The sequence below is a fragment of the Nomascus leucogenys genome, chromosome 21 (genome assembly GCF_006542625.1).
Source record: "Nomascus leucogenys isolate Asia chromosome 21, Asia_NLE_v1, whole genome shotgun sequence".
Taxonomy (NCBI): domain Eukaryota; kingdom Metazoa; phylum Chordata; class Mammalia; order Primates; family Hylobatidae; genus Nomascus; species Nomascus leucogenys.
Genome location: NC_044401.1, coordinates 8,020,727 through 8,040,246, shown reverse-complemented (window position 1 = coordinate 8,040,246; position 19,520 = coordinate 8,020,727). Strand labels below are relative to the sequence as shown.

General features: G+C 37.8%; 1 protein-coding gene and 2 pseudogenes across 1 annotated transcript in view; 1 reads left to right on the top strand and 2 right to left on the bottom strand.

Moving 5' to 3' along the window:
* CFAP44 (cilia and flagella associated protein 44) overlaps positions 1 to 19,520 on the bottom strand; it is a 151,355-nt gene that overhangs the window by 70,083 nt on the left and 61,752 nt on the right. The window contains exons 18-21 of the mRNA XM_003261819.3: positions 15,280 to 15,425; positions 7,104 to 7,374; positions 4,551 to 4,606; positions 4,219 to 4,381 (exon numbers count right to left, since the gene is read on the bottom strand). Coding sequence (XP_003261867.1) covers positions 4,219 to 4,381; positions 4,551 to 4,606; positions 7,104 to 7,374; positions 15,280 to 15,425 — 636 coding nt within the window. The remainder of the gene's footprint in view (positions 1 to 4,218; positions 4,382 to 4,550; positions 4,607 to 7,103; positions 7,375 to 15,279; positions 15,426 to 19,520) is intronic.
* Positions 301 to 3,206, top strand: LOC105738528 (annotated as a pseudogene).
* Positions 3,503 to 3,836, bottom strand: LOC115832084 (annotated as a pseudogene).

Here is a 19,520-nt window from a genome sequence, read left to right as displayed (position 1 = left end):
TACTGTATCAACTCTGTTTCATAGATTTCAGTTTTGTCCCCAGTTTCATGCTGCATCATAACTCTTCCCCAAATATCATAAACTGTCCATTACAGAAGAAAAACAGCATATTTTAACTTTACTTCCACAATATAAGGAGAAATGTTCTTCACAATTAACAATAATGCAAATAAAGCTACACAGTTTTTTTCCCACAATAAAAATAATGAATGCTATCAATATTTGGAGAGTATACAGTTTTAAAGACGCCATCTCAAAGAAACTACTATTACATAAAAATTGGACACGAGGTAGATGCTTATGGCAACTGATCATTATCCGAACATCTCCCCTGGTGTGACCCCACCCAGGAAAGATAGCAGTATCTGGTGTCTTCTTGACATCACCAAGTTTTTGTTGAATCTCCTTCACAAAGGGCTCCACTTTCTCCCATAAGGATACTTAGAGGTCTCATGTTTCTTAACTTCATCCCTGGAAAAATATCAGAGCCAATATTTGTGCTAAATTGTGAGTAGTAATTATTTTTTCCAGAGGTGTTTGTGTGTCATTTAAGTAATGATGTGTACAAAGTGCTTAGCCACAGCACTTGCCTCAGTTGTTTTTTATCTTAAATTTTATTACCCATGCTCTGGAAGTTTCAACATTTTTCTTAGAAAAATAGCATAAAGGTCTTTTAACTATTTTGACTTCGTTTTTTTAACCAACATGATTAAATCATGATTTCACCAAAGCATTTTTTATATGAAATTGGCAAAGTGCTTCTAGAATTACAGGACTGGGTAACCCATGAGCATACTATGAATTATGGGTTTTTACTTGATTAGATGGTTAACTAACTCCATTTCGGAAGGGGTACAAAATGAAAAAAAGCTAACCACTAGCAGGTACATGGGGCTTTGCAGTAACTCACAAAAGAAAAAAAGGTAGAATACAAAATTGGCTTAAACAATTTTGTGATTGCCCCAATAGCTACAACTATATTAAGTCATTTTAAAAAAAGTTTTGTAGATCAACCGGGTACTGTCTTTTCAACAGATCTGATAAATTATAGAAATAGAAGCACAGATAATCAAATTATACATGCATCTACCCATTGTATTTTGGCTAAGTACAATACGAGTTGATAACCAGATTCAAACCTATACTTATGTCTTATCTTGTTACCAAAAAAAAAAAAAAAGTGTGGTAGGCAAATCTAAAGTAAAGAGGTTCATCTGCTTCCAAACCAAGCAGTGTGTCAAGTTCTAGAGTAGTTTATTTGCTGCAAACATACTGACTGGCCAGATAAAAAGAAGCTTAAAGATGATTTTTGGTTTTCACTCTTAGACATGGGCATGTTATTATCAAGTGAGATACACCAGACACCTTATTATTGGAGAAACATGTAGATTGTATCACATCCTATGGCTCAAAGAAAGATGATTATGAATACTATATGTCTGAGTATTTGAGAATGAGTGGCGTCTATTGGGGTCTGACAGTATTGGATCTCATGGGACAACTTCACTGCATGAATAGTGAAGAAATTCTGACATTTATTAAGTCTTGCCAACATGAGTTTGGTGGAATAAGTGCTAATATCAGACATGATCCTCATGTTTTATACACTGTTAGTGCTGTCCAGATTCTTACTTTGTATGATAGGATTAATGTTATCGATGTAAAAAAGTTGTGGAATATGTTCCAAGTTTATGAAAAGAAGATGGTTCTCTTGCTGGAGACTTTTGGGGTCCCACTGAGCAGCTGCTCTAACTTGAGCTAATGGTCTGCTGGAAGTTCCAGCGTGCACTGTGGTAGTTTTATCAGCATACAGAATTAATGGACCAGAAGGGGCCAGCCTGAAAGATAAGGGATGAACGCAGTGCAGGGCAGAGAGACCAGCTGTTTCATGGGATGGGGAAAATCTACTTTTATAAAGTAGGGGGAAATTGATACAAGATTCTCTTTTTGTGCGGTGGAAACTGGCTCTCCTGGGGAAGCTTGATGCTATTAATGTAAAAAAAAAAAAAAGGCAGTTGAATTTGTTTTATCTGTGTATGAATTTTGATGGTGGATTTGGTTACAGACCAGGTTCTGAATCCTATGCCGGGCAAATTTATTGTTGCACAGGATTCCTGGCTATTACCAAGTCAGTCACATCAAGTAAATTGTGATTTACCTGGTTAGTGGTTTTGTGAATGAGTTACCCTCGGGTGGATTTAATGGAAGGCCAGGGAACTTACCAGGTGTATGCTATTCATGGTGGGCGTTGGCTTTCCTAAAGATCACTGGAAGCCTTCATTGGATTGAGAGAAATAAACCGCGTATGTAATTTCATCTGTCAGTCCTATTTTGGCATGCCTGAAGAAGTGCTTCAGAGGGCGAATATTCAGCCTGAGCTAGTAAGCTAGATTCATTGAGGCAAAAGTTGCGTAGTATAGCATAATTTTGCCATCTCAACATGTCTGTATTTGAAATGCTTATGGAATCAAAAAATGACTACTGTTATTATTTTGTGTATTGTGTTAAAGTAATTTTATAATTTATAAAACATTATATAATTATACATATTGTAGAATAAAGACCTGTATTTTTTGTTGTTGTTGTTGAGACAGAGTCTCGCTCTGTCCCCCAGGCGGCAGTGCAGTGGTGTAATCTTGGCTCACTGCACACTCCGCCTCCCGGGTTTCATGCCATTCTCCTGCCTCAGCCTCCTGAGTAGCTGGGACTACAGGCGCCCACCACTACACCTGGCTAATTTTTTTGTATTTTTAGTAGAGACAGGGTTTCACCATGTTAGCCAGGATGCTCTCGATCTCCTGACCTCATGATCCGCCTGCCTTGGCCTCCCAAAGTGCTGGGATTACAGGCATGAGCCACCATGCCCAGCCTAAAGGCCTGTATTTTATTTTCTGCTTTATACTTTGAAGACCTGCTATTCTGACCACAATTTTTTTTTTACCAGAAAACAAACACCAATTTTATTAATATAATAGCCACAGAAAGGGTTTCTAATATCTCAGAAGGCAGGAAACCAGCACAAGTGTTATAAGGTTAAATGCCTACATTTCTTGTTCCGATAGCTTCCCACCACACATGGAAGGTTCCTCAAAGACAACTGCCACCAGAGCTGCTGCAAGAATATGTTTTTCACTGGACATAGCTTCACAGTCAACTCCTCAAGCAGAAGACTAAAATATTATTTCTTTTTAGAAGATCTTGGTTGAGGGAGAACACATCAATATGGAGAACAGGGCTTTGCTTCTCAAATTCAAGAAAAACCATTAGCTAATCTATCAATTTTTCTCTGATACAGTGTACCGGAGTGCTCTGTGAAGAATCCTTTTCCATCCCTTCCATGTGTCTGGGTGACGGGAGGGGAGGGGGTGGCAAGGTGACAGTACACTAGAAGGCACTCCTGGTGATGCTCTGGGCTCCACTCCCTTTCTGCTGGTAGTAGTAGGCATCTTTTTTGGCAGCTGCAGCAGCTTGATGTGGAGGGGAGGAAGGGGCCACCCACCAATCACCTCTTCTTGAAGCCGTATTTTTTGCATTCATAGAAAAGGTCTGACTTAGAGTTACCCAAACTGACAATCTTTGGGCAGCCATCCCTATCCTCCTCCTGGATGGTGCACTTCCTTACAATAACAGGCATCAGAAACCCCAGGGCCTCCACAGATCACACAGCACCCGTGGTAAGATCCATAGTTACGCTCATCACATATGTGCATCAGAGCGCAGGGACGCACATAGGAGTCACAAATCACACACTTGCCATCACATTTTTCACACAGTCTTCTGATAGCAATACCAGTCTGCTTGCAGCAAAAGATCAAATCGGGATGATGTTTAGCCATAGTTCCCAACAAAGACAGCCACCGGACACTTCAGGCCAATTTTTGTTTATACTTCAGCGTATCTGTTATTCATGTCTCCATAACAGAAAACTTAAAAGAACTCTTGGGTTCTACTTTATTTCTTCCCCATGTATTCCTTTCATGTGTTCTATAACAACAGTTGATGTAAAACAATTTGTGTCAACAAGAATCTTAACTGATTAAAATGGATAAACCCCACATACAAATTAAAAGATGCCCAAAATAAATGGCTATTGAAATTTTGAAAGAAACAAACAAAAAAGAAAGATGATGTTAAGTGTTTCTATTTGTTGGGAAAATAGTCATCTCTATCCAGAAATAGCATATGTTAAAATAAAAATCAAGTTTATATTAGGCTTACTGTTCGTTTAAACTGCATATGCTTTGGTAATTCTTCATTCATTTCTAATAGTTTACAAAATTCATTCCTCAAAGCTTTGATTTTCTCTCTCTTCTGTGCCTTTATTTCTTCCACTTCTTTCATTAACTTGTCATGTTCTCTTTTTCTCCTAGCATTCTCGATACTGAAAACAGAAATTTAAAACAATAACAGGTTGTGATACAGAAACAGCAGAGAAAGAGAAAATTAGTATTCAATAATTTGAAAATTCATTAAGCTTGGTCAACTTCTGCACTGTTGATTTCTTTTGCAAAATCTCAGGCCTAGTCAGTATTTATCAAAAATTCCCATACCTGTAGGCTTTGGGATCTTCAATGTCTTCTGGAATTGGCTCTGTTTCAATTCCAAACTATAAGAAGGGAAGTAAAAGGTTAGCCCTTTAAAACTGCGTAGTATTTTCCTTAAAATATCTAGCAAGAAGTAAATTCAAAACTCAAACTGGTTCGGGTTTTTTCTGCCAATTTTATAATAATTGTAGGTCTGAAAATCAGTTTCACAAAAATCCAAGAAAAAAATGCAGTTTACTAAACTTATTTGTTTCTGCTTTATTTGAAGGAGTACATAGGAAGAGTCTTAACCTCATCATATGTTTGCAAAATGTTAATATCCCCATAATTTCCCCTCAATATGTAAATTACTAATGTTCATATACTATCAACACAGAATTCACAAAAGTCTAGATCATTTATTTCAAAATGCTGTTTTTCAGTATATACCTTTATCACATGAATCATTTGTCCAAATACCTCAGTGTGTCCTAGAAATATTTCAATATATAAATTTTGACATTTTAAGTAAGCATTTTATATCACCTTCTCAAAGGAAGCCATAAAATGCAAAATGCAAAGAACAATATAATCCCCCTCCTTGAAAGAGAAAGATATGAATTCAGAAATACAAGTCTCCCTTAAGAAAGGAAATCAGTTTAAATTTGGGGGAACTAAAAAGTAAATCACTTAAAAGTACTCTGTTTATTCAGGTACTGTGCTGTAAAATGTCTTAGTCTGTGATATTAAGGAAGGAGAATTATAACCCAGTGAACAAAATAGTCTTAGTTTGCTAACTAGTCTGTTCATAAATAAAACTAAACTTTATTCCCTATTCTCTTTCATAAAAGATAGGTCTCTGTTTTGCTGTCATTTGTTGTAAGTAAATAAAGATTCTGTTTTGATAAAGTTGTTTTATTAGTCTTTATATGTATGAAATGTAAATCTACAAATTTTTATGGAAGTCAAGGTTTATGACTTTAATAAGAGCAAAGTCATAAAACATGATCAATATAAGAGACAGTAATGGCTAATAAATTGTACTGATTATTAATCACTTAGGACAAAAATTTATTGAATTTTATTTATTTTTTATTCTTTTATTGGCCAGAGCTAAGTACCTTGGTTTTCTAATATCAGTGTAACTTCTAGGATTTGATGCTGATACTGGGGTAATTGTCTCCTGGCCACAGTTGTTTCCAATAAGGTTGAGTTAAACAAAGTTCCAAAAATATGCCAATTAGTTCCAAAATATATGCCAATGGGTCTCAATCCTAGCTGCACAGTAGAATCACATGAAGGATAGTGTATACAATACTGAAGACTGGGCCTCACCTTCACAGATTGTAATTTAATTGTTCTTGGGTGGGCTCTGGCATCTGTACTTCTAGGGCTCCCTAGCCGATTCTAAAGTACAGTAAGGTAAGAACCTCAGATCAGTGCTGAGCTTGGTTGTTTTCTGTTGTTTTTTTTTTAAATCTTTCTCATTTTTCTTTCTTAAAAGCAATGTCTGCTTCAGTGATTTAAGAAATATTGATTGCAGCCATAAATTTAAATGTGGAATAAATATTTTTGTATCCAATATGGGTTTCTGTAAAGAGGGATATTGACTGCAGCCGTAAATAAAAGGACATGATTACTGAAATGTGGAATAAATATTTTTCTATCCAATATGGGTTTCTATAGAGAGGGCTGGCACCGGGTAGAAAGGCATTTTCTTCTCGTTCATATACTTTCCCTCCTGTAATTACTTTTTCTGAGCTGGACCCTCTCTAAACAGCAGCCCATACTCCAAATTTTGCTATTAGAAGAAATGAAAATTGACCTACTCATATCTTCCCTACATTCTTATGTGTACTTGAAGTAGGTTACCTGCTAAATGGGAAGCCAATATGTTCAAAGGAATTTTAGCTATAATCTTTCTAATACAACTCCTTTCTCCTTAGGAGCAATTCTAATGGTTATTAACTACTGACTTTTTCCAAATAAATTGCTTTGATAATATGAAATTCAAGTTCTGTGACAGGAAAAAAGGATATAATTTAGGGATCTGAACCCTCAAACTTCATCATAAAGCCAAAAATCTAGTTCTGCTTTTAAAAAAATACTTTATACTGAATCTTTGATCATGACCCGCATTGTCACATTCTAATACTAAAAACAACTATATTTTTGCAACCCCTATCAAAACCACACTTTATGGCATATGTCCTATATCAGCCCTTACAATGAGTGAATGAATAAATGAAAGGCAAAAGAAAATCTGAAAAAATTGTGAACTTTGAAAAAAAACTTTGATTAAGAAAGTTTTTTTAATCTACAAACTTTTGACTATATAGAAAAACTGACACATTCTTTTTTAATCTGGGGAATTTCAATCTTTAATAACAAGGGGAATGTAATACCTTTAATATTTGATATAGAAGCACCAGAAAGTCAAATTATAATAGTAGCAGGAAGATTAGACTATAAGGTGAATATGTCTAAATAACTTTCAATTTATAAAGAATATGAACAATTTTAATATCACTATTTTTAAATACAGTTTGTTACTAATTAACTGGTTAATTAATTACATACCCTGGGAGATGGAACTTTGGCCTTCATGTCTTTCCTTAGCATAAATTCAGAAAAAATGTTGAAAACAAAGATATTACCATCTGCTCCAGCAGTCACCAAGAAACGATCATCAAAGCTACTAGCAATAGTTTTAATACATCCATAATTATTGTCGTGCATATTGAAGTGCCAGTAGTCCACCAAACTGGTCAATGAAGGATCATTCTGATTTAGGACATAGACTCGAATTGCTCCATTTTTCATTCCACAAAACATCATAACTTTGTTAATGCTATGAAACAAAAAATGTAAATTGTTCTTCCCACTAATCTGAAAATAATGCTTAATTTCAACTTAATTGACAAGTGGCTAAATTAATAACCAAGTTGTTATGGACTGAATTGTACACCCCCAAAATTCCTATATTGAAGCCCTAACCCCTAATACTTCGGAATGTAACTGCATTGCGATAGGGCCTTTAAAGAGGTAATTAAGTTAAAATGAGAACATTAGGGTAGGTTCTAATCCAGTCCACCTGGTGTACTCATAAGAAGAAGATATTAAAGGGGGTCGCTTCCAAGATGGCCAAATAGGAACAGCTCCGGTCTGCAGCTCCCAGCAAGATCGACTCAGAAGACGGGTGAGTTCTGCATTTCCAACTGAGGTATCTGGTTCATCTCATTGGGACTGGTTGGACAGAGGGTGCAGCCCACAGAAGGCAAGCCAAAGCAAGGCAGGGTGTTGCCTCACCAGGGAAGTGCAAGGGGTCAGGAGATTTTCCTTTCCCAGCCAAGGAAAACTGTGACAGACTGTACCTGGAAAAGCGGTATACTTCTGCCCAAATACTGCACTTTTCAAAAGTCTTAGCAAACGGCAGACCAGGAGATTCCCTCCCACGCCTGGCTCAGCGGGTCCCATGCCCACGGAGCTTTGCTCACTGCTAGCACAGCAGTCTGAGATCAACCTGTGAGGCTGCAGCCTGGTGGGTGGAGGGGCGTCTGCCATTACTGAGGCTTCACTAAGTAAACAAAGCAGTTGGGAAGCTCTAACTGGGCAGAGGCCACTGCAGCTCAGCAAGGCCTACTGCCTCTATAGACTCCACCTCTGTGGGCAGGGCATAGCTGAACAAAAGGCAGCAGACAACTTCTGCAGACTTAAACGTTCCTCTCTGACAGCTCTGAAGAGAGCAGTGGTTCTCCTAGCACAGCGTTCAAGCTCTGAGAACGGACAGACTGCCTCCTCAAGTGGGTCCTTGACCCCCACGTAGCGTGAGAGATACCTCCTAGTAGGGGATGACAGACACCTCATACAGGCAGGTGCCCCTCTGGGATGAAGCTTCTAGAGGAAGGATCAGGCAGCAATATTTGCTGTTCTGCAATATTTGCCATTCTGCAGCCTCCATTGGTGATACCCAGGAAAACAGGGCCTGGAGTGGACCTCCAGCAAACTCCAACAGACCTGCAGCTGAGGGCCCTGACTGCTAGAATGAAAACTAACAAGCAGAAAGGAATAGCATCAACATCAACAAAAAGGACATCCACACCAAAACACCATCTGTAGGTCACCAACATCAAAGACCAAAGGTAGATAAAACCACAAAGATGGGGAGAATCCAGAGCAGAAAAGCTGAAAATTCCAAAAACCAGAGCACCTCTTCTCCTCCAAAGGATCACAGCTCCTCGCCAGCAACGGAACAAAGCTGGACAGAGAATGACTTTGATGAGTTGACAGAAGTAGACTTCAGAAGGTTGGTAATAACAAACTTCTCCAAGCTAAAGGAGCATCTTCTAACCCATTGCAAAGAAGCTAAAAACCTTGAAAAAAAGGTTAGATGAATGGCTAGCTAGAATAAAAAGTGTAGAGAAGACCTTAAATGACCCCCTGGAGCTGAAAACCACAGGACGAGAACTTCGTGATGCATGCACAAGTTTCAATAGCCAATTCGATCAAGTGGAAGAAAGGATATCAGTGATTGAAGATCAAATTAATGAAATAAAGTAAGAAGACAAGATTAGAGAAAAAAGAGTAAAAAGAAATGAACAAAGTCTCCAAGAAATATGGGACTATGTGAAAAGACCAAATCTATGTTTGATTGGTGTACCTGAAAGTGATGGGGAAAATGGAACCAAGTTAGAAAACACTCTTCAGGATATCATCCAGGAGAACTTCCCCAACCTAGCAAGGCAGGCCAACATTCAAATTCAGGAAATACAGAGAACACCACAAAAATTCGCCTTGAAAAGAGCAACCCCAAGATACATAATTGTCAGATTCACCAAGGTTGAAATGAAGGAAAAAATTTTAAGAGCAGTCAGAGAGAAAAGTTGGGTTACCCACAAAGGGAAGCCCATCAGACTAACAGCAGATTGCTCAGCAGAAACCCTACAAGCCAGAAGAGAGTGGGGGCCAATATTCAATATTCTTAAAGAAAAGAATTTTCAACGCAGAATTTCATATCCAGCCAAACTAAGCTTCATCAGTGAAGGAGAAATAAAACCCTTTACAGACAAGCAAATGCTGAGAGACTTTGTCACCACCAGGCCTGCCTTACAAGAGCTCCTGAAGGAAGCACTAAACATGGAAAGGAACAACTGGTACCAGCCACTGCAAAAACATGCCAAATTGTAAAGACCATCAAGGCTAGGAAGAAACTGCATCAATTAACAGGCAAAATAACCAGCTAACATCATAATGACAGGATCAAATTCACACATAACAATATTAACCTTAAATTTAAATGGGCTAAATGCTCCAATTAAAAGACACAGACTGGCAAATTGGATAAAGAGTCATGACCCATCAGTGTGCTGTATTCAGGAGACCCATCTCACATGCAGAGATACACATAGGCTCAAAATAAAGGGATGGGGGAAGATCTGCAAAGCAAATGGAAAGCAAAAAAAGCAGAGGTTGCAATCCTAGTCTCTGATAAAACAGACTTTAACCCAACAAAGATCAAAAGAGACAAGGAAGGCCATTACATAATGGTAAAGGGATCAATTCAACAAGAAGAGCTAACTATCCTAAATATACATGCACCCAATACAGGAGCACCCAGATTCATAAAGCAAGTCCTTAGAAACCTACAAAGAGACTTAGACTCCCACACAATAATAATGGGAGACTTTAATACCCCACTGTCATTATTAGAAAGATCAACGAGACAGAAGGTTAACAGGGATATCCAGGATTTGAACTCACCTCTGCACCAAGTGGATCTAATAGACATCTACAGAACTCTCCATCCCAAATCAACAGAATATACATTCTTCTCAGGACCACATTATACTTATTCTAAAATTGACCACATAATTGGAAGCAAAACACTCCTCAGCAAATGTAAAAGAATAGAAATCACAACAAATTGTCTCTCAGACCACAATGCAATCAAACTAGAATTCAGGATTAAGAAACTCACTCAAAACTGCACAACTACATGGAAACTGAACAACCTGCTCCTGAATGACTACTGGGTACATAATGAAATGAAGGCAGAAATAAAGATGTTCTTTGAAACCAATGAGAACAAGGACACAATGTACCAGAATCTCTGGGACACATTTAAAGCAGTGTGTAGAGGGAAATTTATAGCACTAAATGCCCACAAGAGAAAGGAGGAAAGACTTAAAATCGACACCCTAACATTACAATTAAAAGAACTAGAGAAGCAAGAGCAAACACATTCAAAAGCTAGCAGAAGGCAAGAAATCACTAAGATTAGAGCAGAACTGAAGGAGATAGAGACCAAAAAAACCCTTCAAAAAATCAATGAATCTGGGAGCTGGTTTTTTGAAAAGATCAACAGAATTGATAGACCGCTGGCACGACTAATAAAGAAGAAAAGAGAGGAATCAAATAGATGCAATAAAAAATGATATAGGGGATATCACCACTACCATCAGAGAATACTATAAACACCTCTATGCAAATAAACTAGAAAATCTAGAATAAGTGGATAAATTCCTGGACACATACACCCTCCCAAGACTAAGCCAGGAAGAAGTTGAATCTCTGAATAGACCAATAACAGGTTCTGAAATTGAGGCAATAATTAATACCCTACCAACCAAAAAAAGTCCAGAACCAGACAGATTCACAGCCTAATTCTACCAGAGGTACAAAGAGAAGGCAGTACCACTCCTTCTGAAACTATTCCAATCAACAGAAAAAGAGGAAATCCTCCCTAACTCATTTTATGAGGGCAGCATCATCCTGAAACCAAAGCATGGCAGAGACACAACAAAAAAAGAGAATTTTAGACCAATATCCCTGATGAACATAGATGCAAAAATCCTCAGTAAAATACTGGCAAACCAAATCCAGCAGCACATCAAAAAGCTTATCCACCATAATCAAGTGGGCTTCACCCCTGGGATGCCAGGCTGGTTCGACATACACAAATCAATAAAAGTAATCCATCACATAAACAGAATCAATGACAAAAACCAAATGATTATCTCAATAGACGCAGCAAAGGCCTTCAACAAAATTCAACAGCGCTTCATGCTAAAAACTCTTAATAAACTAGGTATTGATGGAATGTAACTCAAAATAATAAGAGCTATTTATGACAAACCCACAGCCAATTTCATACTGAATGGGCAAAGTGGAAGCATTTCCTTCTGAAAACAGGCACAACGGTTGAACTAGTTTACGGTCCCAACAGTGTAAAAGTGTTCCTATTTCTCCACATCCTCTCCAGCACCTGTTGTTTCCTGACTTTTTAATGATCGCCATTCTAACTGGTGTGAGATGGTATCTCATTGTGGTTTTGATTTGCATTTCTAGGATGGCCAGTGATGATGAGCATTTTTTCATGTGTTTTTTGGCTGCATAAATGTCTGGTGATTCCTCAGGGATCTAGAACTAGAAATACCATTTGACCCAGCCATCCCATTACTGGGTATATACCCAAAGAATTATAAATCATGCTGCTATAAAGACACATGCACACGTATGTTTATAGCAGCACTATTCACAATAGCAAAGACTTGGAACCAACCTAAATGTCCAATGACGATCGACTGGATTAAGAAAATGTGGCACATATACACCATGGAATACTATGCAGCCATAAAAAATGATGAGTTCATGTCCTTTGTAGGGACATGGATGAAACTGGAAACCATCATTCTCAGCAAACTATCGCAAGGACAAAAAAACCAAACACCACATGTTCTCACTCATAGGTGGGAATTGAACAATGAGAACACATGGACACAGGAAGGGGAACATCACACACCGGGGACTGTTGTGGGGTGGGGGGAGGGGGAGGGATAGCATTAGGAGATATACCTAATGCTAAATGATGAATTAATGGGTGCAGCACACCAACATGGCACATGGATACATATGTAACAAACCTGCACATTGTGCACGTGTACCCTAAAACAAAGTATAATAATAATTTTTAAAAAATTTTGATCTTGATCATGCAGGAAAAAAAAAAGAAAAGAAAACTGGCACAAGACAAGGATGTGCTCTCAACTCCTATTCAACGTAGTGTTGGAAGTTCTGGCCAGGGCAAACAGGCAAGAGAAAGAAATAAAGGATATTCAATTAGGAAAAGAGGAAGTCAAATTGTCCCTGTTTGCAGATGACATGATTGTATATTTAGAAAACCCCACTGTCTCAGCCCCAAATCTCCTTCAGCTGATAAACAACTTCGGCAAAGTCTCAGGATACAAAATCAATATGCAAAAATCACAAGCATTCCTATACAGCAGTAACAGACAAACAGCCAAATCATGAGTGAACTCCCATTCACAATTGCTACTAAGAGAATAAAATACCTAGGAATCCAACATACAAGGGATGTGAAGGACTTCTTCAAGGATAACTACAAACCACTGCTCAATGAAATAAAAGAGGACACAAACAAACAAATGGAAGAACATTCTATGCTCATGGATAGGAAGAATCAATATCATGAACATGGCCATACTGCCCAAGGTAATTCACAGATTCAATGCCATCCCCATCAAGCTACCAATGACTTTCTTCACAGAATTGGAAAAAACTACTTTAAACTTCATATGGAACCAAAAAAGAGCCCGCCTCGCCAAGACAATCCTAAGCAAAAGAACAAAGCTGGAGGCATCACACTACCTGACTTCAAACTATACTACAAGGCTATAGTAACCAAAACAGCATGGTACTGGTACCAAAACAGATATACAGACCAATGGAACAGAACAGAGGCCTCAGAAATACCACCACACATCTACAAACATCTGATCTTTGACAAACCTGACAAAAACAAGCAATGGGGAAAGGATTCCCTGTTTAATAAACGGTGCTGGAAAAACTGGCTAGCCATATGTAGAAAGCTGAAACTGGATCCCTTCCTTACACCTTATACAAAAAGTAACTCAAGATAGATTAAAGACTTAAATGTAAGACCTAAAGCCATAAAAACTCTAGAAGAAAACCTAGGTGATAACATTCAGTACATAGGCATGGGCAAAGACTTCATGTCTAAAACACCAAAAGCAATGGCAACAAAAGCCAAAATTGACAAATGGGATCTAATTAAACTAAAGTGCTTCTGCACAGCAAAAGAAACTATCATCAGAGTGAACAGGCAACCTACAGAATGGGAGAAAATTTTTGCAATCTACTCATCTGACAAAGGGCTAATATCCAGCATCTACAAAGAACTGAAACAAATTTACAAGAAAAAAACAAACAATCCCATCAAAAAGTGGGCAAAGGATATGAACAGACACTTCTCAAAAGAAGACATTTATGCAGCCAACAGACACATGAAAAAATGCTCATCACCACTGATCATCAGAGAAATACAAATCAAAACCACAGTGAGATACCATCTCACACCAGTTAGAATGGCACTCATTAAAAAGTCAGGAAACAACAGATGCTGGAGAGGATGTGGAGAAATAGGAATGCTTTTACACTGCTGGTGGGAGTGTAAATTAGTTCAACCATCGTGGAAGACAGTGTGGCGATTCCTCAAGGATCTACAACTAGAAATACCATTTGAGCCGGCGATCCCATTATTGGGTATATACCCAAAGGATTATAAATCATGTTACTATAAGGACACATGCACACATATGTTTATTGCGGCACCATTCGCAATAGCAAAGGCTTGGAACCAACCCAAATGTCCATCAATGATAGACTGGATTAAGCAAATGTGGCATATATACACCATGGAATACTATGCAGCCATAAAAAAGGATGAGTTCATGTCCTTTTCAGGGACGTGGATGAAGCTGGAAACCATCATTCTCAGTAAACTATCACAAGGACAGAAAACCAAACACCACATGTTCTCACTCATAGGTGGGAATTGAACAATGAGAACACATGGACACAGGGCAGGGAACATCACACACCAGGGCCTGTTGGGGAGTCGGGGGCAGAGGGAGGGATAGCACTAGGAGAAATATCTAATTTAAATGACGAGTTGATAGGTGCAGCAAGCCAACATGGCATATGTATACCCATGTAACAAATGTGCACGTTGTGCACATGTACCCTAGAACTTAAAGTATAATAATAAATAAGAAGAAGAGATTAGGATACAGACAGAAACATCAGGGATGACATGCACCCAGAGAAAAGATCATGCAAGAAGGCAAATATCTACAAGTTAAGAAGACAGTCTTCAAGAGAAACCACCCTGCTGACACCTTGATCTTGGAACTCCAGCCTCCAGAACTGTGAGAGAAAAAAATTCTGCTGTTTAAGCCACCTAGTCTGTGGTGTTTTATTGTGGCAGCCCTAGCAAACTAATGCAAAAGAACAGAGAAAAAAGGCCAATTTGAAATTTGAAGCTATTATATTGCATCGTCAGAAGAATAACTGGTATATTTGCCTAGTTCTCAATTATGAAAGGGCTAATGATTCAATTGTGATTTCTCCAGAATAACTGTAACTCTGAACCTTCATTTCTGACTAAGTAGCATCCTCCTAGGTAGCAGAACGTAAATCCATACAATTCAATTGTGTGATAAACAAAAATACTGACAGAATATTTGGTGGGGGTATTTAAATATGATTTCAGTATTAGCTTTGATTTTATTTATTCATTTGATTTATTTAACCGAATATTTTTTAAGTACCCCTTTATTTGGATGGATCTTTAAAAATTGACAATATCCATGATGGACAAAAGCATAGACACTAACGGGATATGGTTTTTTTTAAAGCTTTTTGAAATACTGCTCACTTGAAAGTGATAGTTTGGATGGGATTATCCTCTGTATCCTCAAGATAACGGACATCGATAGGTTCATCTTTTTGTTCTTTGAAATCACTGCTTTCATCACAAGGGGGGAACTCACAGTGATACAGAAAACCAGAATCATAGTCACCCTAGAAAAGAGATAAGTAACATAGAAGGTGGTACTTGAATATAACACACATAAATGCATGAGAATTTTTTGATTATTTCAAATTTGAAAACATAAAATAGATGTTTTCAAACATCTACTTCTATATAATTTCTATGATTATAGATTTATTATTTCTATAAAGCATCTCCTTTATCCATTTATACACAACTATATAATTATATTAAAAACCTTATGATGATTTGTTTTCATTTAAAAGCCAATACAAGAGAGATATCACCTCTGACTCCCTACCTATAGAATTTCATTTTATTTCTTCAAGCATTATTCTGAATAAGCAGTAACAAATATTAGGGTTTTGCAGTTCCTCATTTTTACAGCTAGTTTTCAGTTTAAGGTAACTGTAAACACTTTAATTTTCCAGAAAGGGCTATTTCAGAAAAATTTATCCATGTAGTGAGAAGACGAATGATCAACTGGAAGAGCGATATTGCTCCAACTCTAATTTCCTTAATACTGAGATTCCTTATTATAGGAAACAAATTAAGCATTAGAACAACTTTATGAACAAAAAAAGAATAAATAAGAAAGAGAAGGTAACAACATAATCACGTCTGAAAATCAAATTACTAAGTTTTCACTTTTGGCAATGGCAGAATAGATTGTTTCAGCCAAACTCTCCCACTGAGAACAACCAGAACAAATTTCATAAATGTGTTTGAAGGCATTGGAAAGCTACCAAAGTAGCAAGATCCAAAAAAGAGGGAAAGCCAGAAGTGAGTCAAGCATTTGACACTGCTTTACTCCCTGAAGCAACTGTCAGTTCTTTTTTTTTAATTTTTTTATTATTTTTTAATTATTATACTTTAAGTTCTGGGGTACATGTGCACAACGTGCAAGTTTGTTACATATATGTGGCAGCTGAGAGGCTAAGAAGCTGGACAAAGCTATCTGCAGTCTCATAGACTTATGGAGAAAGAAATAATAATTCCCAGGGTTCAAGCAGGGTCTCAAAGAGATATTTGAACACCCACCTCATTCATAGCAGCATTATTCACAATAGCCAAAAGGTGGGAGCAATCCAAGTGTCTATTTTTGTGTGTTTGTTTTGAGATGGAGTCTCACTCTGTCACCCAGGCTGGAATGCAGTGGTGCCATCTCGGCTCACTGCAACTTCCACCTCCCGAGTTCAAGCAATTCTCCTGCCTCAGTCTCCCGGGTAGCTAGGATTGCAGGTGTGAGCCACTGCACCCATCTAATTTTTTCTATTTTTAGTAGAGATGGGGTTTTGCCACATTGGCCAGGCTGGTCTGGAACTCCTGGCCTCAAGTGATCCACCCGCCTTGACTTCCTAAAGTGCTAGGATTACAGGCGTGAGCCACCATGCCTGGCCCCAAGTGTCTATTGATGACTGAGTATATAAGCAAAATACGATATGTACTTAAAATGGAGTATTATTCAGCCTTGAAAGGAAATTCTGACATATGCTGCATCATGGATGAAACTTGGGGAAATTATCCCAAGTGAAACAAGCCAGTCATAAAGAGACAGATACTACATAATTTCCCTTATTTGAGATACTTAGAGTAGTCAAAATCATACAGAAAGAAAGTAGAGTGATGGTTGCCAGGGGCTGAGAGAAGGGAAGAATCAGGAGTTATCATTTAGTGGGTATGGGAGTTTCAGTGTTACAGGATGAGGAGGACGGTGGAGACCGATGTTGGGGATGACGTCACAACATTGTGACTACATTTACTACTACTGAGCTGTACACTTAAAAATAGTTAAGATGGTCAATTTTATGTTATGTGTCTTTTACTTCAATAAAAAGCAATTGGAAAAACAAACTTTAAAACAAGACGGTTATGAAGCTGGAACAGAGATCAGAAAAAATAGGCTAAAGCATGGAGAGAGACAAAAGGGATGGAAAATCTTCTTGAATGGTGTAAGACACATATGGAACATGAGAAGGATGTAATACACATAAAGTTGGGGTCCCAGAACAAGAGAGTGAAAAGATAGGCCAGAAGCAACATTGTGGTAGATAATGACTGAGAATTTTCTAAAACTGAAGAGATATGTTGAAATTTAGAGTGCTACGAACTGCAAACAAAATAAAAACGAAGAAACTACACCTTTTAACCATGCGTGTTGGCACACGCCTGTAATCCCAGCTACTCGGGAAGCTAAGGCAGGAGAATCGCTTGAACCTGGGAAGTAGAGGCTGTAGTGAGCCGAGATGGCACCATTGCACTCCAGCCTGGGCAACAGGGTGAGTGAGACTCTGTCTCAAAAATAAAAATAAATAAATAAAATCACCTCTAAAAGAATAGTAAAAGAATGTATAACTAATAATCTAGTAGAGGAAGAAAACTGTGGATAAAATTACCTAATCACTCAACAGAAGGTAAAAAAAGGGAAAGAAAAGAAATTTAGAATGAGTGTGACAAATAGAAATCATTAGTAAGATAGTAGACTTAAACTAAAATATATCAGTAATTACATTAAATATAAATGAACATAGTACTTTTTTAAAAGACAAACATAATCCTATAGGATTCTTTTAAGCCTAACCATATACTGTTTACAAAAGACCTACTTTCGATATAAGGGTATCGAATAGTAAAGGAAAGAGAAGAATCCTTAATAACATCGAGGTTTTGGCATAGTAACTAAGTGGATGATTGTCTCATTTACTGAGATGGAGATGGAGCAGGTTTGCATGGGACATGTAGGGTTTAAAAGTAATGTCTTGGACAGGTTAATTGTGAGGTGCCAAGGAGCATTGTCAAGTTGGATATACAAGTCTGAGTGGAGGGGAGAGGTCAGGACTAGAAATAAATATTTGAGATTCACTGGAAGATAAGTGATATTTAAAGCCAGGAGACTGTGTAAAGTCACCTTAGCAAGAAAGAGGGGGCCCAAGGCCACACTCTGGAGTATTTCAAACTTCAAAGCTTGTTCTGCACATGAGAAGCCAGCAAAAGAGGCTGAAATGGAATGGTCAGAAGAGTGTAATGTCTTAGAGGCCAAGAGAAGAAAGCATTTGAGAAGTATGAGGGGTCAACTCTGTTAATGTCCCAAAAAGTCAAATGGACAGAGAATTGACCTCTGAGCTTGTCATCATCAGTGACATGATGGAGATAGCCCAACTGGAATGGGTTGAAGATCAAATAGGAGGTGAATAAGTTAAGCCAATGATTACAGATGATTCTTTCAATAACTTTTCCTGTAACACAGCAAGGGGGGAAAAGGAAAGAGAGGTTAAGGAAATAAAATTAAGATTAGTACCAGAGCATGTTTGTATGCTCATGATAATAATTGAATAGAAAAGACAGAAACTGATGATACAGGAGACCAAGTGGTCTATCTCAGGAGCAAAATTTTTGAGAAAATGAGAAGGGATAGGATCAAGGAGCCACTGGGAACAGTGTCCTTGGAGAGTTGCAGGGGACTGTTCTCCAATTATAACAATAGGCAAAGCAGACAAAAGGTATATAGATCCCTATAGGGTGTTACATCTAATTGAGACAAGAAAAGGAAATTCCATCTGCTTTTTTTTTTCTGTGAAACGTGAGATGAGGTTATCATTGAAGAGTAAGAGAAGGTACAAAATGTTTGAGGGGAGAAGAAAGACTGAATGCAATAATTTGGAAAGTGAATATGGCTGGGCAGTAGAATTGGCCTGCAGTGTGAGTATTGATTTGAGAACTGCAGTCATTACTTCAAAATGAGACCGGTTTTTCTTCACCATTTGTTTGGCTGCAGGCACAGAGTTGTCAAATAGTTGACTCAAGCTTTGCTACCTCTGTTAACTATGTTTTAACACTGTTCACCAGTGTAGCTTAATGGTTAAGGGCATGAACTCTCGAGCCAGATTGCTTGAGTCCAGATCCTAGTTTCACTTCTCATTAGTTATATGGCCTTGGATAAAATGCCTAACATTTCCATGCCTTGATTTCTTCATATATAAAATGCAAAAAAAAAGTAGCACTTATTTTATAGTTGGTTAAGTAAATTACTTAGAAAAATACCTGGTACAGAATAAGTAAGTTGTCATATTCAGCAAATGAAAATAAAGGACATCTATTAAATTTAAATTTCAGACAAACAAAAA